The 25490-nt window shown below is 47.1% G+C and overlaps 1 protein-coding gene across 1 annotated transcript in view; it reads left to right on the top strand.

Moving 5' to 3' along the window:
* Positions 1-25490, top strand: part of CASP7 (caspase 7) — a 68309-nt gene that overhangs the window by 5586 nt on the left and 37233 nt on the right. The window contains exon 2 of the mRNA XM_040361580.1: positions 9154-9290. Coding sequence (XP_040217514.1) covers positions 9154-9290 — 137 coding nt within the window. The remainder of the gene's footprint in view (positions 1-9153; positions 9291-25490) is intronic.

Below are 25490 nucleotides of genomic sequence, written 5' to 3'. Positions count from 1 at the left end.
TTACGTAAACAACGTAAAAACGTAACTTACGTGAACGTGTAAACGTAACTGGACGTGAACGTAACTTACGCAAAGCCCTATTCGCGAACGACTTGCGTAAACGACGCAAAATTCGACGCTGGCCCGACGTCCATACTTAACATTGGCTACGCCTCATATAGCAGGGGTAACTTTACGCCGGAAAAAGCCTTACGTAAACGACGTAAAAAAAAATGCGCCGGGCGGACGTACGTTTCTGAATCGGCGTATCTACCTAATTTACATATTCTACGCGTAAATCTCGGGAAGCGCCACCTAACGCCCAGCATAAATATGCAACTAAGATACGACGGCGTAAGAGACTTACGTCAGTCGTATCTTAGCCAAATTTCGGCGTATCTTGCTTTCTGAATACAGAAAGAAGATACGCCGGCGCATCCTAGAGTTTACGCGGCGTATCAATAGATACGCCGACGTAAACGCTTTCTGAATCCGGGCCACAGTCTACATTTAGTAATTATGCCACCAAAATTAGTGTGTGCTGTAAATCGCCTCCAGAATTGCTCCTGTTTCTTCTTGCTGGAGGCACCGTTTTGCTGAATTTTCAGAGCCCCTGAACAGCAGTAAATCATAAAGCGGAACTAAAACTATTGATTTAACAATTTCAAAATGGTTACATTCCTGGAATGCCTGGATTACTAACTGTCACATTTGCTTGTATTCTCAACCAAACTGTCAAACCATCAAATTTTGGGAACTCGCTGCAGCCAGATGGCATGGTCCCTTAGCACCTAGCAATACGGTGCAGGCAAATGCCCTGCGTTTGGGGTGTCCTTACGACTGCACTGACACCCACTGCAGATGGCAAGGGCAGTGTGGCTTGAATGTGGGGTGGAAAAAACATGACTTTCCACACTGCATTCTAGTGTGGACCAAGGCTTATTGATGCATGGCATAAAGCAGTAGTCTCCAAACTGCGGCCCGGGGGCCAGATGCGGCCCTTTGCTTGATTTTATCCGGCCCTTGGGGTGCTTTTTTATTCATTGGCACCAATGATGGGGCAGTATTCCTCCCAATGATGGGGCAGGATACCTCCCAATGACACCAATGATGGGGCAGTATTTCTCCCAATGACCCCCAATGATGGGGCAGAATTCCTCCCAATGGCACCAATGATGGGGCAGAATTCCTCCCAATGACACCAATGATGGGGAAGTATTCCTCCCAATGATGGGGCAGAATTCCTCCCAATGGCACCAATGATGGGGCAAAATCCTCCCAATGATGGGGAAGAATTCCTCCCAATGACATCAATGATGGGGCAGAATTCCTCCCAATGACATCAATGATGGGGCAGAATTCCTCCCAATGACAACAATGATGGGGCAGAATTCCTCCCAATGACACCAATGATGGGGCAGAATTCCTCCCAATGACACCAATGATGGGGCAGTATTCCTTCCAATGATGGGGCAGAATTCCTCCCAATGGCACCAATGATGGGGCAGATTTCCTCCCAATGATGGGGCAAAATTCCTCCCAATGACACCAATGATGGGGCAGAATTCCTCCCAATGACAACAATGATAGGGCAGAATTCCTCCCAGTGATGGGGCAGAATTCCTCCCAGTGATGGGGCAGAATTCCTCCCAGTGATGGGGCAGAATTCCTCCCAATGCACCAATGATGGGGCAACATCCTCCCAATGATGGGGCAGAATTCCTCCCAATGACATCAATGATGGGGCAGAATTCCTCCCAATGACAACAATGATAGGGCAGAATTCCTCCCAATGACACCAATGATGGGGCAGAATTCCTCCCAATGATCGCGCATAATTCCTCCCAATGATCGCGCAGAATTCCTCCCAATGACAACAATGATAGGGCAGAATTCCTCCCAGTGATGGGGCAGAATTCCTCCCAGTGATGGGGCAGAATTCCTCCCAGTGATGGGGCAGAATTCCTCCCAGTGATGGGGCAGAATTTCTCCCAATGACACCAATGATGGGGTCCAATGATACCAATGATGGGGAATTTTGTACTCCTGATGGCCACAGTCCGGCCCCCTTAAAGTCTGGAGGACAGTAATCCGGCCCTTTGTTTAGAAAGTTTGGAGATCCCTGGCATAAAGCGTGCCAACCCTTGTGTACAGTGTGAATGGGCCCTGGTGTGTATATATGTACTTTCATACAGATCAGATACAATGGACAGAAGTTCACATTACACATCACTACCAGATGAAATGTGCAGGAGATGCAAACATTTGAAGCTTTGTTTACAAACAAAGAAATATTTCGCTGGATACAAAATAAGGACCTAACAAACTAAAGCAAACAAGTCCGGCTCCGTTCACATCTCGGCGTTCTAAATGACACAAGTGGAATCGCTGCGGTTCCGTCCACGATTCGAAATAGAGGCAAATCGCAGGGCGCCTGTGTATTCCCTGTCACTTCCAATGGCACCCCGATCATGGTGCCGCGATTCTTCGGGCAACAATCGCGATAAAATCATGCAAACGGAATCGTGAGACGACTGTCGCCCCAAAAGAAGTACAAGTGCTTTTTTTGGGCGACAGGAGTCCCACGATTCTGTTTGCGCAATTTTCCCGCGATTGTCGCCCGACGAATCGTGGCAAAATTGTGTCCCGTGATCGGGTTGCCATTGGAAGTGACAGGGAATGCACAGGCGTCCCACAATTTGCTGCTATTTGGAATCGTGGGCGGAATTGTGGCGATTCAGAACGCCAAGGTGTGTACAGGGTTAGCCTAGCTTCCCATTTATGCAGGTGAGGGACTGCGTGTAAATCACATCCGTTCCCTCCCTGGCAGGAAAAACGCGCCGGTGTTCAGCGACTAATTCGCCTGACAAGTCGCCCACGGTGTGAATCGAATTATGATCGAATTTCAAATGATAGATCGCTAAATGGACATACCGTAAGTTAATCCGCTTCTCATTTGTTCTTTTGCGTCTGGGTCACATATGCGTGCGCAGTACCAACAGTTCAATTTTTAACGGGCGAGAAACAAATTAACCTTTCAATTAATCATCTGTTTGGCAGAAGTTTTTCAAACTTTTTTTTTTTTGGTCTAAAAATAACAGATTTTCGATTTGTGCCCATTAAGGCCCCTTTCAGACTGGGGCGGAAGCCGCGGTGGCAGTATATCGCCGCTAAAAATAGCGGCGCTATACCGCCAGGTTTGCCGTGGGATTCGGCTGCTCCTCTCACCGCTCCAAAGACAGGAGATTTTTTTTCTCTCCCGCCAGCGCATCGCCTCAGTGTGAAAGCCCTCTGGCTTTCACATTGAGTAGGCAGTAAAGGAGTTTTTTTAGGCGGTATAGCAGCGCTATTTTTAGCGCTGTACCGCCTGAAAAACTCCTCAGTGTGAAAGGGGCCTCGATTCACACCTATGCATGTTGCTTTTGAGCGTTTTTTGCAGTGCTTGCTGCGTTTTTTGACGTGCGTTTTTACTATAAACAGGTTAAAAAAACGCAAATCACGGTAAAAACGCGTTTTTTTTGTGGGGAAAAAAGTCCCCAGATCCTTTCCAAAAACACAGAGGCACAAAAAAGCATTGATGTGAACATGTTCCATAGGAACCCATGTTAAAAATATTCCCTGCTTTTCTGCAAAATGCAAAATGCACCAAAAAACACATTAGTGTGAATGGAGCCTTACTGGATGAAAAAAAGACTGTCCAATGACAGATTTTCGAACGATTTTATCTGGGCCCTATTAGAAAACGGTGGCAACCCATGCATTGTGGGCACACGGGCGCTGCCCCCCCCCCCCCCCCAATCCCTGTCTCATCCTCCCTATTCATGCGCCCGGCCCCTTTCAGGACGCCAGACACATGGATTCCTATAGCAGGGGTGTTTTTTTTATGGAAACACCTGATTAGAGCCTGAGACTCTAATAGGCTTCAAAAAAAGGGTGGGCTCATGGCCAATCTCACCCAATTGTTTGACCATAGCAAATTAAATTTTGCTATTTTTCACTCTACAGTGCCTCCCAACCAATCAGGAGTCAGGTCGGTGAGACCTGTTTCCTGATTGGCCAAAGCGTGCCGGATCAAAATGGCCAAAGCGTCCGCGTTGGACCTCCCGTGGGGGGCGGGGTGACGTCAGTATATAACAGCAGAGACGCAAAATTTGGTGGAATGCATTTCAAGCTGGTTAATATGAGGTGATCCACAGGTCATTGTATATTACCAGGATGTGTTATGTGGGGGAGGGGTGGATTTCTCACTTTTTATACTGTGGATCACCTCATATTATGATAAACATAACATATGATAAACATGTCCAAGCTAGATATGTAAATAACCTGTCACTCAAAGTAAGGAGAGAGGCTTTCAGACTTTTAATTTAGACAGGGTTTTATCTGGAAGTCTGTTAATTTTCACTAAACAATAAAGGAGGATTGCTCAGAGCTGGATTAACTCTGTGTGGCAAGACTGGGCACAGATGATAGGAAATCGCATACTCTACATTGTGACATCACTACATCCACTTTAAAGTTTACAAGAACCTGGCCTCCTATATTAGAATGAATGACATGCGCACAAAGTATACTGAATCCTTATGGAAAATCCTCTAATGAATGGATACCAATATATTCTCCTATGTGCGCCAGTAATGTTTACACATGTGAGATAAAACGATCTCTCCCAAAACAAAGGAATGCTCACTTTACAGTAATTCTATGATTTGTTACAATATAATGAGGAAGATTACAGCCACAGAATCCCTGAAGCAATCAGGCCATCCCTGACAACTTGCTTACACGTGTATCAGTGCAGAAGTTTTAGTCTTTCCCGAAAGGAAGCTTAAATGTAAACTTCTAATTTACTGGAAAACGTATAGTTAATACAGATTCCAAATTCCTTGGGGATCCAGTAGAGAGGAATGTCGGGGTGCGCCGTAAAGAATGGTGGGTGTGGCTTATACGGTAATAAAGGTGGGGGGGCTTAAAGGGGAATTTTAAAATGAGTTTACTCACACTAGACATGTCACACATATGACTCAATGCTAGAACCCTTTCAAATATTTCTTAATTTCCATGTCACAAGTAAGAGTCTCACAGACACAAGTAAATCTGAGCACAACCATAATAAACAAAAAGCCAGCAATTGCATACGCTTTATCATACACAGAATTTAGACAGAGAGCTAACACTTTGTCTGAGCCTACCTAAGGAACTACATTAAAATTGTCATGGACTACTCGGCTCTGAGACCATATCCATGGGCCCTATACAGCTATGTGTAATGCTGGGCCCCTATACAGCTATGTTACGCTGGGCCCCTATACAGCTATGTGTAATGCTGGGCCCCTATACAGCTATGTGTAATGCTGGGCCCCTATACAGCTATGTGTAATGCTGGGCCCCTATACAGCTATGTGTAATGCTGGGCCCCTATACAGCTATGTGTAATGCTGGACCCCTATACAGCTATGTGTAATGCTGGACCCCTATACAGCTATGTGTAATGCTGGGCCCCTATACGGCTATGTGTAATGCTGGGCCCCTATACGGCTATGTGTAATGCTGGGCCCCTATACGGCTATGTGTAATGCTGGGCCCCTATACGGCTATGTGTAATGCTGGGCCCCTATACGGCTATGTGTAATGCTGGGCCCCTATACGGCTATGTGTAATGCTGGGCCCCTATACAGCTATGTGTAATGCTGGGCCCCTATACGGCTATGTGTAATGCTGGGCCCCTATACAGCTATGTGTAATGCTGGGCCCCTATACAGCTATGTGTAATGCTGGGCCCCTATACAGCTATGTGTAATGCTGGGCCCCTATACAGCTATGTGTAATGCTGGGCCCCTATACAGCTATGTGTAATGCTGGGCCCCTATACAGCTATGTGTAATGCTGGGCCCCTATACAGCTATGTGTAATGCTGGGCCCCTATACAGCTATGTGTAATGCTGGACCCCTATACAGCTATGTTACGCTGGGTCCCTTCACAGCTATGTGTAATGCTGGACCCCTATACAGCTATGTGTAATGCTGGACCCCTATACAGATATCCCCCCCCCCCCCAGCTCTTTTAGCTTCCCTCCTCGCTTGCCAGCTGCTCTGGGGGTTCTATCAAGATGGAGAGCAGGGAAGGGGCCGGTAAATGTGTCATTTACTGACCTGTTCCTTGTCTGTCTCTACTCCACTCCATCCCCCTATATGCAATGGATCGATTCATGCATAGTATGAATTTATCCATGGCCGCCGCGGCCACCCCCTTTTTATGCGTCTGGGCTTTTTTTTTTTTTTTCTAAGCACCTGATTAGAACCAGAGGCTCTAATAGGCTTCAAAATAGGGAGGGCTCGGGTCGCAGAGGATGCATCCGGAGCCCACCCCGGTGAATGAATATTCGCTGTTACAACACTGATCTTCCATCTCAGCCAATTGGGAAGTGGGTCTGTGACCCATCACCCAATCTGCTGAAAGGACATGCGATCCTATTGGACGCCTAGGAGGAGGGGAGGAGACACACAGTGAAAGCGAGGAGGAGAAGAGCAGCTTGCTGATGCCCGATCCCCGCTGCTGCTCCTCTGATGCCGATACCCACTACCTATATGGGGTAAGTGCCGGAGGACTGACCGGCAGACAGCGTAGGGGGAAGGGGGGTTCGGTTGTTTCCCTCCCCCCCCCCCGAAACAAAAAACACCAGCTGCAACTGGTCTACACTCAACCAATCCATCCACACATCAAATCTCAGCCAGGACAATCTCTGCGTGGAGTTTTTCTCTCTGTGCCTGCTTGGGTTTTCCCCGGGTACACCGGTTTCCTCCTACACACCAAAGACATGCTGGTAGGTTAATTGGCTCCTGTCTGAATTGGCCCTACTATATGCGTGTATGTCAGAGGGGGACATTGGATGGTAAACTCCCTGACTATACAATATGTAAAGTGCTGTGTAAATTGTCGGCTCTACATACAGTAACTATGTATGATGAAGACGGGAATGTCCCTAAATAGGAGGGGAGGAAGTGTATGGAGGGGCGCCTCCCGCCACGTCTCAAAGGAACGAGCAACCTGACTAACCTGTTTGATAGACCTTTCACCTCTCAATGGCTGCCGGGGAGAGATAAGTTACATTGATATAAAAATACAATATAACGACATAAAACAGTGATAAAGAGAACCTGTCACAGAACAATATATATGAAGACTCAACAATACGAATCCAGTGAGGTTGGAGAATGCACCTGTGGAGGGATTACCTGTTCCAACCTCGCCTCTCCAAGATCCCATTTACATCTACTGATCTGAATGGGATCTACTGATTATCCACTTCCATACCAGGCACTTACGCACCTTCCTGCCCAAGCCAATTTTCAGCTTTCAGCACTGTCGCAATTTGAATGACAATTGCGCTGTCATGCTACACTGTACCCAAATGACATTTTTCTCATTTTGTTCCCACAAATAGAGCTTTCTTTTGGTGGTATTTGATCACCTCTGCGATTTAATTTTTTTGCGCAACAACTAAAAAAAGACCGAAATTTTTGAAAAAAAAGATGTTTTTATATTTTTCTGTTAATTTTTTTTTTGTAAATAAGTTTTCTTCTTCAATTATGGGCACCGATGGGCATCGATGAGGTGGCACTGATAGGCGGCGCTGGTATGCGGCACTGATGGGCACTCATAGGCGGCACTGATGGTCACTACTAGGCGGCACTGGGCACTCTTTGGCGGCACTGATGGGCACTCATGGGCGGCACTGATGGGTGGCACTGATGGGTACTTATGGGTGGCACAGATGGGCACTGATATGTGGGCACAGGGAATAGATGGGCATTAAGAGGTGGCACTGATGGACACTGGGTGGCACTGATGGACACTGAGGGGTGGCACTGGCATTGCTGGGCATTACAGCCAGTGCCCATGTTGCCAGTCAGTGCCCATTTGTGGGCACTGATTGGCATCAATTGTGTGTTTTTATTTTTTTTATTTTTTTTATTGGTGTTTGTTTTTTTTTTTTTGCTCTATTGAGCACCGGGGGGCACTCCCTGGTGGTCCAGTGTTGGCATCAAGGGGGGGGCGCTGATAAACAATCGGCACGAACCCCCCCCTGTCAGGAGAGCCGCCGATCGGCTCTCCTCTACTCGCGTCTGTCAGACGCAAGTGAAGAAGAGCCGATCAACGGCTCTTCCTGTTTACATCGTGATGAGCCGTGGTTGGACACGGCTGATCACGTGGCCAGAGGCTCTTTACCAAGATCGGAGATGCAGGGTGTCAGACTGACACCCCGCATCACCGATCGCCGCGCTGCGCGCCCCCATGAAATCCTGCAGGACCTCAATAGACCTCCAGTCAGGGTTTCACAACCACTTCACGGACGATAATTGTCCATTGACCGGGCGGGAAGTGGTTAAACAGCATGTGTGTTTATTTGCCATTCATTTTTAATGGCGCCAAAACCTGGTGTGGCTTTACCGCAATTATGACAAGAAGGTTGTCGCCCCAAAAAGGAGCAGGAGTTACTTTTGGGGCGACCAGCTTCACATGATGTGGTTTTCTGCTATTGCGGCGCAATAGGTCATGTGACAATCATGGCAAAACCGTGCTGCGTTTTGATGCCATTAAAGATGAATGGAACACGAACGCGCAAATAGAAGAAAATTGAAATGTAATGTTTACATGAAAATCGCAGCCCCCAATGAGTAGCTGCTATACGGTTCTGCTGTTATTAATGATATTTAAGTGTCTTTTAGCGCAGTTTCTTTTCTCCATTTTCCACACGAACGCGCATACCATGTTTTGCTAGCGTTGCAGTGCGCTTTGATATCACAGGAAGAATCGTGGCGATTCCACCCACGATCCTAAAATGCTAGATGTGGGCGGGGCCTAAGGCCTCATTCACACAGGTGGCAACGGGGCATTATAAATAGGCAGCTGATCTGAATTACACTTGGTTGCAGGGTGGTTGTGGAGTATGATCATTACCTTGAATGGTTTGCATGGGCATACAAAAGTTTGCGTTCTGTCCAGAGGATAGAGAAAGAGGTCTAAGCCTGGGAGCCAGGGGAGTACTGCTACAAAGTGACAGCCAGGAGGGTGAAGTTGTTGCATCCTTGGAAGTGCTACACTATAACTAATTCCCTACACCATACAACAGCAATGTCATGTCTCCTTCATCCTTTGTCTGTCCTTCATAGATGGAAGGAATTGATGAGGACAATCTGGTTCCTGAGTCCGAAATCAGAGAGAAAGAGGAAGAGGAAGAGGAAGCGGATGCTGCTGATGATGTGGATGCAAAACCCGACCGGAGCCAACGGTTCCCTTTTTCCTTCAGGTCAGTCATGTAATCAGATGCAGGACACCAGACAATTGGATTTCTCTTTCCTGGAAGTTATTTCAGTCCTGCTGAAAAACCTCAACTATCAAATATTCTGTATTTTAGTTAAAAGTCCATTTCATTCCATTCTTGGACGCTGTCTGTAGATACGCATTCTTAAGCACATGGCCAAGGGATTACATTATACCCGAACCCAAGATCAAAAATGTAATAGATTGCAGCTTTGAAGTCTGTGAACTACAGAACACTTCCATCCTATGTTGTGGAGATGAGACATGGAGGAGGTGGTGGTAGTCCAAACCAGGAGGAGGTGGTGGTAGTCCAAACCAGGAGGAGGTGGTGGTAGTCCAAACCAGGAGGAGGAGGTGGTGGTAGTCCAAACCAGGAGGAGGAGGTGGTGGTAGTCCAAACCAGGAGGAGGAGGTGGTGGTAGTCCAAACCAGGAGGAGGTGGTGGTAGTCCAAACCAGGAGGAGGTGGTGGTAGTCAAAACCAGGAGGAGGAGGTGGTGGTAGTCCAAACCAGGAGGAGGAGGTGGTGGTAGTCCAAACCAGGAGGAGGAGGTGGTGGTAGTCCAAACCAGGAGGAGGTGGTGGTAGTCCAAACCAGGAGGAGGGGGAGGTGGTAGTCCAAACCAGGAGGAGGAGGTGGTGGTAGTCCAAACCAGGAGGAGGAGGTGGTGGTAGTCCAAACCAGGAGGAGGAGGTGGTGGTAGTCCAAACCAGGAGGAGGAGGTGGTGGTAGTCCAAACCAGGAGGAGGAGGTGGTGGTAGTCCAAACCAGGAGGAGGAGGAGGAGGTGGTGGTAGTCCAAACCAGGAGGAGGAGGTGGTGGTAGTCCAAACCAGGAGGAGGAGGTGGTGGTAGTCCAAACCAGGAGGAGGGGGAGGTGGTAGTCCAAACCAGGAGGAGGAGGTGGTGGTAGTCCAAACCAGGAGGAGGAGGTGGTGGTAGTCCAAACCAGGAGGAGGAGGTGGTGGTAGTCCAAACCAGGAGGAGGAGGTGGTGGTAGTCCAAACCAGGAGGAGGAGGAGGAGGTGGTGGTAGTCCAAACCAGGAGGAGGTGGTGGTAGTCCAAACCAGGAGGAGGAGGTGGTAGTCCAAACCAGGAGGAGGAGGTGGTGGTAGTCCAAACCAGGAGGAGGTGGTGGTAGTCCAAACCAGGAGGAGGGGCTGGTGGTAGTCCAAACCAGGAGGAGGAGGTGGTGGTAGTCCAAACCAGGAGGAGGAGGTGGTGGTAGTCCAAACCAGGAGGAGGAGGTGGTGGTAGTCCAAACCAGGAGGAGGAGGTGGTGGTAGTCCAAACCAGGAGGAGGAGGAGGAGGTGGTGGTAGTCCAAACCAGGAGGAGGTGGTGGTAGTCCAAACCAGGAGGAGGAGGTGGTAGTCCAAACCAGGAGGAGGAGGTGGTGGTAGTCCAAACCAGGAGGAGGTGGTGGTAGTCCAAACCAGGAGGAGGAGGTGGTGGTAGACCAAACCAGGAGGAGGTGGTGGTAGTCCAAACCAGGAGGAGGGGCTGGTGGTAGTCCAAACCAGGAGAAGGGGGTGGTGGTAGTCCAAACCAGGAGGAGGAGGTGGTGGTAGTCCAAACCATGAGAATAGCCGAGGGTGACAAGACTGTCCCTCCCTCCAAATATACAGTACGGTAAGTTAGTTGTCACCATAGGACAGGAAGTGTGTTACTAGCAAATCAGCAGGTAAAGGAAAAATATATACAGTGGAACCTTGGTTTATGAGTAACGCGGTTAACGAGTGTTTTTAAAATCCTGACTGGGTTTGTGAGTGTTGTCTCACAAAATGAGCAGAATTCAAGCTAATGGGGTGAGCAGTACCGCATTTGGCCAGAAGTGCGGGGGCCCCGGTGACACTCGGAACGGTTCGTAGCCGTTCGGAAATACTCGGAATCACTCGGATATACTCAGAAATACTCTGTTCCCGAGTGTTTCCAAGGGTTTCCGAGATCAGCCGAGCTGTTCCAGAGTATCTCTGAGGCTCTCCGGCGCCCCCCACCTCTGGCCACTATTGACTTCTATGGGGAAACTCGCTTTGATATGCGAGTGCTTTGAATTACACGCATTCTCCTGGAACTAATTATGCGCGTAATCCAAGATTCCACTGTAAAATGAAAACAGAAAACGGATGAAGCTGCAACATATTACATTTATGTTGGATTGGATTTACATATGCATTTAATCTGTGTTTCATCAAAGAACTAGGAACCTGCATAGGTGACGGCACTGACAGTTCTTAATTAACAGGAGTGTTCCCAATCATGGGGACCTTCCAAGGCAATTACACTGTTCACTTTGCAAGGGAAGATTTTGAATGTTGCTGAGTTTAGTGAATGAGGTGAAACTTCCATAGTGCAATCATGTGCATGTTTTTTTTTTATCTCTTATTTATTTTTATTTTCCTTGCACCTGTTTCTATTCTTTGCGATGTGAAATTTTATCAAATTCACAAAGTACATCCTCTTTGTAAATTTAATCCTAGTATGCTATATTTTTATTATGAAAACAATGGCTGTGCTATGATTTATCACCAATAGATGGCGATAAAATTCCATAATACAAGTTCTAAGAATCCTTACTGATAACACTCTGGGCCAGATTCACATAGGTTAGCGGATCTTTAGATCTGCGTAACCTATGTGATTTAAGATCCGCCGCCGCAAGTTTTTGAGGCAAGTGGGTAATTCACAAAACACTCACCTCTAAACTTGCGGCGGCGTATCGTAAATCCCCCGGCGAAATTCAAATTCCGCGGCTAGGGGGAGTGTACTACTCAAATCAGGCGCGTTCCCGCGCCGATCGAATAGCGCATGTGCCATCCGGAAATGTTCCCAGCGTGCATTGCTCCAAATGACGTCGCAAGGACGTCATTGGTTTCGACGTTTACGTAAATTGCGTCCATCCGTATGCGCGAACGACTTACGCAAACGACGTAAAAAATTAAAATTTTGTCGCGGGAACGACGCCCATACTTAACATTGGCTGCGCCTCATAGAAGCAGGGGTAACTATACGCCGGGAAAAGCCGAACACAAACGACGTAAAAAAAAAAAACGCCGGGCAGTCGTTCGTTTTGGAATCGGCGTATCTCCTCATTTGCATAATCGTTGCGTAAATAAAGCGAAACGCCACCTAGCGGCCGGCCTGGAATTGCAGCCTAAGATCCGATGGTGTAACACAGTTACACCTGTCGGATCTTAGGCCTAGTACACACGAGAGGATTTATCCGCGGATACGGTCCACCGGACCGTTTCCGCGGATAAATCCTCTCGAGGATTTCCGCGGATTTGGATCCGATGGAGTGTACTCACCATCGGATCGAAATCCGTGCTGAAATCCCATTGCGATGACGTGTCGCGCCGCTGTCATATAAGGAATTCCACGCATGCGTCGAATCATTACGACGCATGCGGGGGATCCATTCGGACGGATTGATCCGGTGAGTCTGTACAGACCAGCGGATCAATCCGTTGGGATGGATTCAAGCGGATAGATTTTAAAGCATGTCTTCAAATTTTTATCCGCTTGAAATCCATCCCAGGGGATAAATATCCGCGGAAACAGATCCGCTGGATTGTACACACCATAGGATCTATCCGCTGGAGCCGGTCCGCGGATCAATTCCAGCGGATGGATCCTCTCGTGTGTATGGGGCCTAAGGCATATCAATGCGTAACTGATTCTATGAATCAGTCGCGTAGATACGACCGGCAGAACTCAGAGATACGACGGAGTATCAGTAGATACACCGTCGTATCTCTGTGAATCCGGCCCTCTGAGTCCATGGGTTTGAATCACTGAAGGCAAATAGTGTTCACTTTGCAAAATAAGTTGTACTTTGCAGGGGAATTTTGCCCAGAGCTTAGTGAATATATTGAAGCTCTGTTGACTTTCATCTTCCAGCCATATGCAAGCAAAAAAACTTTTTTTTTTATTATTTTATAATACAGGATTTATATAGCGCCAAGAGTTTGAGCAGTATATAAAGGGAGATTGTACATTCACAATACAATAAAACACAAGAGGATTAACAGGGCCCTGCTCATAAGCGCTCATTTTCTTCTATATAAGACTTGTTGATTGGATATTCTTTCACCACATTTACTAAGCACTGGAGAAAATTCCCTTGCAATGTGTAACGTCCCTTGCAAAGTGAAAAACCTCTTTGCCTTTAGTAAGTCAAAACTAGTAGGACCATATTTTTATCATGAAAACAATGCTTGTGTAATGAATTATCACCACTAGATGGCAATGAAGTGCCATAGTATAAGTTATAGGATTTCACAATAAGCCAATGGGCAAGCAAAAATGCTGTTTTTTTTCTTGTTATTTCTTTCCCCTTGCACCTGGTTGGGTATTCTTTGAAGAGTGAAATGTCACTGCATTCACCAAGCGCAGCCTCTTTATCTCTGCCACTAAGTACTCTAAGACTGTTTGTAAAACCATCCAAGTATGTCATCTTTTTATTATGAAAACAATGTATGTGTTATGATTGATCACCACTAGATGGTGATGAAACACTGTTGAACTTTGCAGTTTTTGAATTATTTTTATAATACAGGATTGATACCAGCAGTGCTTTAAATATAAAGGGAGAAAGTACAGTTACAATACTACTATACCATAGGTGTCACACACAAGGCCGAATCCGGCCCGCCAGGCCTTGCTAAGTGGCCTCCGGCCAACACCTGTTCGTTTCTCCCTGTACCCTGCACTCTTTACATAGCGCACCCCTGTACCCTGCACTCTTTACATAGCGCACCCCTGTAGCCTGCACTCTTTACGTAGCGCACCCCTGTAGCCTGCACTCTGTACGTAGCGCACCCCTGTAGCCTGCACTCTGTACGTAGCGCACCCCTGTAGCCTGCACTCTGTACGTAGCGCACCCCTGTAGCCTGCACTCTGTACGTAGCGCACCCCTGTAGCCTGCACTCTGTACGTAGCGCACCCCTGTAGCCTGCACTCTGTACGTAGCGCACCCCTGTAGCCTGCACTCTGTACGTAGCGCACCCCTGTAGCCTGCATTCTGTACGTAGCGCACCCCTGTAGCCTGCATTCTGTACGTAGCGCACCCCTGTAGCCTGCATTCTGTACGTAGCGCACCCCTGTAGCCTGCATTCTGTACGTAGCGCACCCCTGTAGCCTGCATTCTGTACGTAGCGCACCCCTGTAGCCTGCATTCTGTATGTAGCGCACCCCTGTAGCCTGCATTCTGTACTTAGCGTACCCCTCTATCCTGCATTCTGTACTTAGCGCACCCTTGTAGCCTGCATTCTGTATGTAGCGCACCCTTGTAGCCTGCACTCTGTACGTAGCGCACCCCTGTAGCCTGCACTCTGTACGTAGCGCACCCCTGTAGCCTGCACTCTGTATGTAGCGCACCCCTGTAGCCTGCACTCTGTACGTAGCGCACCCCTGTAGCCTGCACTCTGTACGTAGCGCACCCCTGTAGCCTGCACTCTGTACGTAGCGCACCCCTGTAGCCTGCACTCTGTACGTAGCACACCCCCTGTACATAGCACACCCTGTACGTAGCGCACCCCCTGTACATGGCACTCTGTACGTAGCGCACCCCTGTACCTTGAACTCTGTACGTAGCGCACCCACTGTACATAGTGCCCACCCTGTACATAGCGCACCCCTGTACATAGCGCACCCATGTACCCTGCACTCTGTACGTAGCACACCCGTAGAGTGGATTCATAGTCCTACAGATACAACCCGCCCTTTGAGGGCAACCATACAGCTAATGTGGCCCCCGATGAATTTGAGTTTGACACCCCTGCTCATGAGAGCTTACAATCTAATAGGGTTTTTTTTTTCTTTGCACATGTTTTGGTATTTTTTCACCAAAGTGAATTTGCTAAATGCTGGAGAAATTTCCCTTGTAATGTGTAACTTTCCTTGCAAAGTAAACAGCCCCCTTTCCTTTAGTAAATAAATCCCAGTATGCTCGTGTTATGAATTCTCACCACTAGATGGCAGTGAAATGCCATAGTACAAGTTATAGGACTCAATTATAAGCCATATGTCAAATATGTAAAAAGATATTTATTGTCAGTTGAAGTGTATTAAAGCCAAAACCTTTGTGTTTCTTACTTTTGAATAGTGCTGGGAAGGTTTACAACCCCTATAAGGTTTTTATTGCTGTATTTGTCCCTGCTGGGGAGATGTACCCTCTATTATGACCTGGTGACCATTGTCACTGGGACAGGAAGTGATGTCAAATTTTGGGTTTCACATATGTTACCAGAACTGGAGGTGTGGTGTAGGGTGACCAGACATCCCCGGTTTCAGGGGACATTCCCCGGATTGGGGACGCTGTCCCCGGACCAAGTCTCTGGTTTTGTCCCCGAATTGGATTTGAACAGGGGCTGGGGCAATTTCAAACACGGTCAGTGCAGAATTTAGCTTAGGGGGTGTATTTTTTTCCATTATCTGTGCCCCTTTCTGATGATCATGTGCTGGTCGGAGCGGAGGGAATAGTTCTTTAGTTTTGGGCGCACGCCCATTCACCTCCACTCACGTTCTTCTGCCTTGGCTCAAGTCCCGGGCCAGCCGCCTGCCTGCTTATCTCCTTGCCTTCCCTGGCGGAGTGATCTTCCTCCGCTCCCCACCCAGTAGGAGCCAGGGGGGCCCGCAGAGTTGGGCCCTGTACACACGGTCGGACCAAACCGATGAGACCGGACCGTTTTCATCGGTTCACCTCTGAAGTGGCCGTACGGCCTGATATGCGTACACACCATCAGTCCAAAATCCGATCGGGTCACAACGCGGTGACGTCAAACGCACGACGTGCTGAATAAAACTAAGTTCAATGCTTCCAAGCATGCGTCGACTTGATTCTGAGCATGCGCAGGTTTTGTATAAGGATGCCGGCGCCTGCACCCGGAGCCGATGGATGGGTTTGCTTCGGGTGCCGACATTGCGGGCTCCCAGGACAGGTAAGTGGCCTTATACTAAAAGTCAGCAGCTACAGTATTTGTATTTTCTTCACCCAGGTGGAACTCTGCTTTAACCACTAGGGGCCCACGCTATAGTCGAATGACGGCTACAGCGCGGACCCCAATTGCCGGGAGGTCTTTGCACGCACCCCCTGCAGGGCGTGCGCGGCGCGCGCTGTGATCACGGAGTCACTGAGACTCGGGTGATCACGGATCCGAGTAAGGGGGCGGTCCTGGCCCCTTACCACGTGATCAGCTGTCAGCCAATGACAGCTGATCACGTGATCTAAACAAAGCTCGGTAATTGTTTTTTTTTTTCTACTCGCGCAGACAGCGTGAGGAGAAAAAAAAAGCCAATCACCGGCTGCTATGTAAGGGAAAGAGGCAATTCTGCCTCATTAGTGCCCACAGTGACCACCAGTGCCACCTGTCAGTGCCAATCAGTACCACCTATCAATGCCCAAAACTGCCACCTATCAATGCCCACCAGTAATGCCAGTCAGTGCCTCATCCATGCCATCTAGCAGCACTGCTATCAATGTCACCTACCAGTGCTGATCAGTGGCCATCACTGCCACCTATCAATGCCACCTACTAGTGCCAATTCTTAGTGCCCACCAGTGCCACCTATCAATGCCCATTAGTGTCACCTCTGTGTCACCTCTCAGTGCCCACCAATGCCACCTCTAAGTGCCTATCAGTGCAGCCTATCGGTGCCCATCAGTGCCGCCTCATTAGCTTGCATCAATGAAGGAGAAAAATTTGCCGTCTGCCAAATTTTATAACAAAATATAAAACCCTTTTGATAATATAGTATATTTGTGGATTGCACACAGTATTTTGGTTGTCTAACACTTTATGTGTGAACTCCGAGATGTGTTTTATACACACACCTGGTGGATTTATGATTGTCTTTAGTTTTCACTGTGTGCATTTGTTGGTAATATTTACAGTTTTTTTTCACCATTTATTTTTATATCATTTGATTTATTAAAGAGGAACTGCCGTCTGCTCACATCATTTGTAATAAAAACATCTTTGCCATTCTGAAGCTTCCCTCCAACCACTTTGCATATTATTCTATATATACTGGGATTCTGTACTTGCCAAATAGGCTGCAGAAATCTCTCTCCACGGCGTCTGGCTGCAGCCATGTTAACTGTGGGCAGCTGAAGCTGCTGCCTGTTCACTTCCTGGATGTCAACTTCCAGCTCTGCAGCTCTCATTGGCCCTCTTAGGACTGATCGCCCTCCCTTCCTGGCAAACTCTCACGTGAGAGAGTGAGCGCTGTGTGTGATGTCATAAGCCTAGGCTAATGACCAGACAAACAGGAAGTGGGCTGTATAAGGTATTTACTGGCAGAAAAAAAAATGTTTTACTATCCAAAGTAAAACAAAAAAAAAAAACAAGGGCAGAAGATTTAATAGATGGAAAGGTGAAAAAAAAGTAAAGATTTAAGGGTGTTTTTTTGTTTTTTGTTTTTTTTTTTCAGTTAATTAATATTAGTGAGGGCAGCACTTCACTACATATGTTGTTATTGATACAAAATGTGTAGTAATTGTATCAGTTTTTGTCACATTTCAGAAGTCTTCTCTAACCTTGGGCAGTCTATTCGTGGTTTGCAACATGGCAAGATGTCTCTCTCCTGAGTCTTGCAAACAGTTTTTAACAATCTCTTGTAACATGGAAGCGATGTCCCTGACCGTCTCCAGTATTTATTGGGGAATTCAGCTCCATTGAATTCAGCTCTACTTAGAAAACCAATCAGCTTCCAGGTTATTTTGTCAAAGCTTAATTGAACAAGCTGAAGTTAGAAGCTGATTGGCTACCATGCACCAGATTTTGCACTCTCCAGATTTAGTAAATCAACCCCATAGACTCCTTAGCACCTTGCCGACCACTGCAGGACTATATACGTTGGCAGAATGGCACTGCTGGGCATATGGACGTATGGGTACATCCCCTTTTAAGACTGGGCCCTGTGGGCGCGCAATGTCCTCCGGGAGATCCCGCGATCGTCTCGCGAAGAGGAAGAACGGGGAAATGCTGATGTAAACAAGTCATTTCCCCATTCTGCCTAGTGACAGGACACTGATCACAGCTCCCTGTGATCGGAAGCAGCGATCTGTGTCGTGTCACACATAGCCCATCCCCACCACAGTTAGAACACATCCCTAGGATACACTTAAAGGGGAGTTCCAGACAATATTTATGTTTATTAAAAGTCAGCAGCTACAAAAAGTGTAGCTGCTGGCTTTTAATAAACAGACACTTAACTGCTCCACGGTTCCAGCGACGCGCCGGCCGGGGCTCCGCTCCTCTCCCCCCCTCACCGGCCGGCGTCTTCATTGTCACTGTGGGCACCCGGCCGTGACAGCTTTCGGCTTCACGGCCGGACACCCACTGCGCATGCGCGAGCGGCACTGCGCATGCGCAAGTGGCGCGGCGCTGTCCGATTGGACAGGCGCTTGCCTACAGGGAGGGGCTGTGAAAAGGCGATTAAGCTAATCGCCTTTCCAGCCCCTCGGTGGAAGGAGGAAGTGGGACAGGAAGTCCCCTTCTCCTGAAGCCCCCATTTCCCCCCCCCCCCAAAAAAAATTACATGCCAAATGTGGCATGTAAGGGGGTGAGTGGGATAAGCGGAAGTTCCATTTTTGGGTGGAACTCCGCTTTAACTCCTTCAGCTCCCCTTACTGGTTAACCCCTTCACTGCCAGTCATATTTACACAGTAATCAGTGCATTTTTATAGCACTGTTCGCTGTATAAATGTGAATGGTCCCAAAATAGCGCCAAAAGTGTCCGATGTGTCCGCCATAATGTCACAATAAAAATCGCTGATTACTGCCATTGCTAGTAAAATAAAATGCAAAATTAATAAAAATGCCATAAAACTATCCTCCATTTTGTAGACGCTATAACTTTTGCGCAAACCAATAAATTTTTTTTTTTTTTACCAAAAATATGTAGAAGAATACTTATCGGCCTAAACTGAGGAAATTTTTTTTTATATATTTTTGGGGATATTTATTATAGCAAAAAGTTTTTTCAAAAATGTTGCTCTTTTTTTTTTGTTTATTGCGCAAAAAATAAAAACCACAGAGGTGATCAAATACCACCAAAAGAAAGCTGTATTTGTGGGGAAAAAAGGACCTCAATTTTGTTTGGGAGCCGTATCGCACGACCGCACAATTGTCAGTTAAAGTGACGCAGTGCCGAATCGCAAAAAAAGCTCTGGTCTTTGGGCAGCCAAATGGTCCGGGGCTGAAGTGGTTAGTTGGCCGCTATGTTAATCAGTGGTTCATGCATTGGTTTTACTCTGGATTAAGCCCTGTACATACCATCCGAAAATCGGACAACAGATCGTTGTTTTTTTTTTTTTTTTTCATGCTACTCGTAGATCGAACCTGAAGAGTTTACTAAAGTAACGAAAATTCTCGTACGACAAAATAAAAATATCGGAAGTGATGTCATTGGTTGTGGTGTATTTCTGTTGTATTTTTAGATGTCAACTGTACTGATTAAACGATCTGGAGAAATTTTTTGCGTTTGTCCGATCGGATGAACTATCGTGATCGGCTCTCGAAAGCTCTGACTAACGATCCGTTTATGGTAATTATCGCATCAAAAGCAGCATTTTTTTTGTTTGTTTTTCGTGTATACGGGCCATTTGTCATGTTTGCTGGGGAGTGGAGCGGCACGAGGAACCAAGGAAGGTGAACCCGTTATTTCCCAGAAAACCTTGAAGTTGTGTGTCTGCAAAACCCTCGTTCTTGTATCTCAGAGGTCATCTCTGAACTTGTTTCTTCCTTGAGAAATAACGAGAACCATGCGGTGCATACAATATCTGTGTGTACATGGCTGAGGTTACTTCAGCTGTTCGCATTGCATGCCACCCGCAGGCACCAAACATAACTGGTTTCCCGAAAGCTTAGAGGAACTAAACCTGCTTAACCCTTAGAGTCCAACGCTGCTTTGCTTGAAGCACAAGTACTCTTTGCTGCTCTTCTCCAATGCCTCCATCTTTAGGCTCCATGCACACTGCCTTAAAAAAAATCACTGCTTCTGGAGGGGTTTAGCGTTTGGCCTGTAGAAGCAGCTCAGTGTTATCCTATGCAGGGCCGATCCTAGGCAGGGTGCGCAGGGTGCTTTGTACCCAGGCGCCTGCAGAGGTGGGGGCGCCGATGTGTATACACACACGAAAGTGCCTTAAAGAAGCTACTTGCAGGACATTTTTGGACGTCCTGCAAGCGCACTGCTCCAGTGTGAAAGCACCCGGGCTCTCACACTGGGATTGCAGATGAGGCTTTTTTTCAGGCGCTATTTTTAACGCTAAAGCGCCTGAAAAACCCATCCAGTGTGAAAGGGGTCTAATGGACCATCTTCTATACCAGGGGTGCCCAACCTTTTGAAGAGCAAGGGCCACTTAAGCAACTTGGTAACTGGTCACGGGCCACAATCAGCAGAGCGGGTGGACGGGATGTTCGTGTCCACTCTGCATATGCAGAGCGGACATGGACACAGCCCACTATACTCCTTCTTCCTTTTTTTTTTTTAAACGTATTACGGATTGGAGGTAGAACAGAAGTTGGTTTATGTCTGCCACTCCTTAGAGGTGCATGGAGGGTCAAATTGGGTCTGCCTGACCGTGTGAAAAGGGCTCAAGGCTGCTTTCACACTGATGTGCTGCGTATTCTTCTGCAGGCAAAAAAAAAAAATATATATATATATATATATACCGTATTTATCGCGGTATAACGCGCTCCCGCGTATACCGCGCACCCCTAAAGTGGCCCCCAATCCTGTGGAAAAAAAGTTTTTTTGTACTTACAGTTTTGGTGTCTTGCGCGGCGTCCATCGGCGGCCTCGTCGGGTCCGGCGTCCTTCTGCGACTTCGGGTGTCCTCTTCGGTGGGTCCGGCGTCCGTCTTCGTCGGGTGTCCTCCTCGGCGGGTCGGGGGTCCTCTTCGGCGGGTGCGGCGTCCTCCCCGCTCGTTTCCCGCCACGAGTTTGAATACTGCGCTGGCATATACCGAGCGCAGTACACTCGTGAATCTTCGGGCAGGCTCGGCAACTGTCACGCTGTCGTCCTGTACGCTCAGGACGTCAGTGCGAGAGGCGCCGAGACTGCCCGAAGATTCACGAGTGTACTGCGCTCGGTATATGCCGGCGCAGTATTCAAACTCGTGGCGGGTATCGGCGTATATCGCGCACCCACGATTTTGCCCTGATTTTCAGGGCAAAATAGTGCGTGGTGTGTATATATATAATATATATATATATGTGTGTGTGTGTGTGTGTGTGTGTGTGTGTGTGTATATATATATATATATATATATATATATATATATAATATTATTATTTAATTTAAAATGTTGTGAGTGTCTGTCTTCCTTGAGGTGTATCTGACCTAAAAAAACAAAAATGTAATATATTGCAACTCACTGGTTCTTATGTGGCTACAATATTAGTAATATATTCTTTTTACTTTTGAAATATTTTTAATATTTTGCTTTTCAGTTGTTGTGGTGGAGGAGGGGGTCTTTTGTTTTCTTTTTCTTTTTTTTTCGTCTTTCTTGAGATGTATCTGACCTAAAAAAAATGTAATATGTTGCAACACATTAGTTATTGTGCAGTTGCATTATTATTATTATTATTATTACAGTGGAACCAGTGATCCTGTCAATGACTTCCTCTCCTAGGGTGACCACGCTCACTTACCCTCCTTTCAGGACAGCCAACAGAACCGGACTACAGAACACCTCCTTCTCTAATGTTCACATGAGGAGGGGTGTTCTGTAGTCCTCAGAGTAAGCTGGGAACAATGTAACTGATAAGAGTGCCGAGCTGCATACAGCGGTTTTAGGCTTTTTGGCTATCATCAGTGCAGTGTATGGAAACAATGGCTTGAAGTTTGGCTTGGCACCCAACAGACAATATGAGCATTCAGGATATAAGAAGGAACCAAAAAATTGTCAAAACTAATCGGTGCATTAGGTTGTAAAAACAATGAATTATATGCACTGAAATGGAGAGGAGGAGGCTGGTGACCTGCAATCTGTGTGTTCGGCGTGAGTTTATTTTGCGCTCGGTGTTGACACAGGGCGATGAACCGTAGTACGATTTCACATCTCCTCCCTGATTTGCATGAGATGGTAAAATCCCAGAAAAATGTCAAATGTTTGTCCGGTGGACCTTCCTTGTTCCTGTGCTGTGCACAGCTGGAGGAGAACCTGTCTATGGGCGACCTATATCAAATTGCAGTAGAAGCGGGCGCTGGTGGGAAATGTGGCCATAGTATACCATACATCCCAACCTTTTCAGATGGGAACGAGGGACACCTATTAGCGAAAGTATGTAGGCATAGGACACACCCCCTTAAAGGCGAATTCTGTATAAAAATAATTGAAACATTAAATAGTGTGTTTTATATACAACTATATGGATCAGACCAAAATGAGAGATCAATAAGGAGGAAAGAGGGACAGAGGGACATTGTTCCAAATCAGGGACAGTCCCTTGAAATCAGGGACAGTTGGGAGCTATGGTATACTATAAGCTAACATCCAGGGACCGGTCACCTATAGGGGGAGATTTACCAAAACTGGTTCACTCAGTATTTGGTGTAGCTGTGCGATGTAGCCAATCCGCTTCTGACTTAAGCTTGTTCAATTAGGTTTGGACAATAAAACCTGGAAGCTGATTGGTTACTAATGCACGGCTGCACCAGATTCTGTGTGTATTAGAGATTCACACCTATGCAGTTCTAGTGCTTTTTGCAAAGCTACAAAATGCAAAAAGCACAAAAAAATGCATCGGTGTGAATCCAGCCTTAGAGTGTATACCAATCTGCACACTGTGTATATTTCTGCATTTCAGAGGGGAACTCCTGCTAAATATTAACATCATATTTTTTTTTAATAATCCCTTTTTTTTTTTTTTGTTTCTTCTTTTTATTAAAGGGTTTGTAAAGGACATTTTTTTTTTTTTTTTTTTAAATAACAAACATGTCATTCTCACCTCCACTGTGCAGTTCGTTTTGCACAGAGTGGCCCCGATCCTCGTCTTCTGGGGTCCCTCGGCGGCTGTCACTGGTCCTCCCCGCAATTAGTCACCACAGTCATGCGAGAGCTCGCATGGTGGTCACTAATTGCGGGCGCGCTCCTGTGATACAGCGAGCGGCCATAGCCGCTCGCTGTATCACTCGGCCCAGCCCCTTGGCGCGCCTCACTGGATGTGATGGACAGCATCGCCAGCCAATGGCTGCGCTGCTCTCAATCCATCCGCGCTAGCCAACCAGCGGCCAGGCCGCTGGACTTTCAAGGGGTCAGGTAAGTATAACGGGGTTCGGGGGGGGGCGGCAACATCAGATGTTTTTTCACCTTAATGCATAGGTTGCATTAAAGTGAAAAAGCATTTTCCTTTACAACTCCTTTAAGACAAATTCCAACATACAGCATAAAAATGCACACTACACAAAATATCTATACAAATCCCTTCCCCCTTCTCTCCACTACACTTTCCAGGGGGGAGAACGAAGGCGGAAAAAAAAAAACTTCCCCTCACCAGACGCATCCCACAGGCTATCTGATCCAAAACGCAGCACTACCCCCTGTCACCACCAGCTATTGCCGCCATCACCTCCTACCACCACCAGCTTCTTCTGCCACCACCAGCTCCTCTTACCCCCACCACCAGCTCCTACTGCCACCACCACCAGCTCCTCCTGCAACCTACTGATGCCACCAGCTCCTCCTGCCACCACCTGCTCCTGCCACCACCACCAGCTCCTCCTGCCACCTCCGGATACCACCAGCTCCTCTTGCCGCCAGGTCCTGCCACCTCCTGCCCCCGCCAGCTCCTGCCACCTTCTGCCCCCGCCAGCTCCTGCCACCTTCTGCCCCCACCAGGCACCAGCTCCTCTTGCCACCATCACCTCCTTACCTTAGAGCAAAGAAATCTAAGAATGCAGGCTTGCCCTGAGCTGGTCCATTGTGCTGTGTGTGGATGCCTGGGCAGCTGCTGGGCTGTCACTGAATTGCCTGGGCAGACCACGGCTACCGCCGGCACCACAAAGGCAAAACTGCTCCATTCGGCCTGCCCAGCTCGGAGCTTCTGGTGACTACAATATTTTTAACGCCTGGCGCACCTGGCTGAATGCGCCATGACATCACTCGCATCGCCGGTGCGCAAACCAGTAGCACGCCACACAGTGAGCCAGCCTCTGTTAAATCCGCCCCCTGGGCCCGGGCGGAATGCAGGATCAGAATTGGATCCATTCAGCGCCTATTTTTTGTGTGCACTTTTGTCCTATAACGGACAATTACGTACAGGAAAAAAGTGCCTTTTTTTTATGGATTGTCCGTAAAAAAACATACGGTTGGCAACACTGGGTTTAATCATTCTTCGTTGCATAAGTGTTCTATGTGATAAATCTGGAAACAAAGCTATTTGCACCCTCAAAGTCAACCGTAGATTAATTGCGTACTGCTTTTCATAATGGCTTCTTTTACTGGATATCTGTGCATTTTACAAATTGCATCTCTTGTTCTCTCTGCATTTTGGGGGATTGGGAGAAGGGCACAGTGCACTCTGTCTATTTCAATCTTCTTCGGTGCAAATGTCCTTCGAATGAACTGGAATAGACTGGTCGCTTTTGGAAGCAGTTCAGTATGTTGTTTTATTTCAGGCAAACCCCTTATATGTATATTCTGCCTCTATATTTTCATGATTATCCATTTTTTTTTTTTTTTGGGGTGAACCCCCGCTTTAAGACAGAGAGCTGACTTGGAGGCAACTTCCATTGAAATCTATGGGTACAAGTTGCCTTGAAGTAGTACAGGAACCTTTTCTGAAGTCGGAGCGACTTCAGTAGTGTACATTAAGACGGCTCCCATTCGCTTCAATGGAATTTCTTATGTCCAGCGACTTGGGGCAACTTGAGGTCTGACAAGTTGGATCCCAAGTCGCTGTAGTGTGAACCGGCACTTAGGGGTTAATTTATTGTTACATAGTATTTATTTATCATTATTTTTATTTATTTGTGTATTTATTTTACATTCATGTAGTATTAGTAGTCTCCCCTAACCTAGCCTTAACTCTAATCCCTTACCGTAAATTAATATTAATAAAAGCTGATGAAAAACCAAGCAACAGATGATAGTTTTCTCTATTGGCTAATAAAAAAAGCTCAAAAACTCTGTATAAAAATGCAACAAAATCGTGTATGAAAATACACGAAAAAACGCT

Source organism: Rana temporaria, chromosome 8 (genome assembly GCF_905171775.1).
Source record: "Rana temporaria chromosome 8, aRanTem1.1, whole genome shotgun sequence".
NCBI classification, from domain to species: Eukaryota; Metazoa; Chordata; class Amphibia; order Anura; family Ranidae; genus Rana; species Rana temporaria.
Note: the sequence above shows the minus strand (reverse complement) of the source record. Positions and strands in the feature narration are given on the sequence as shown.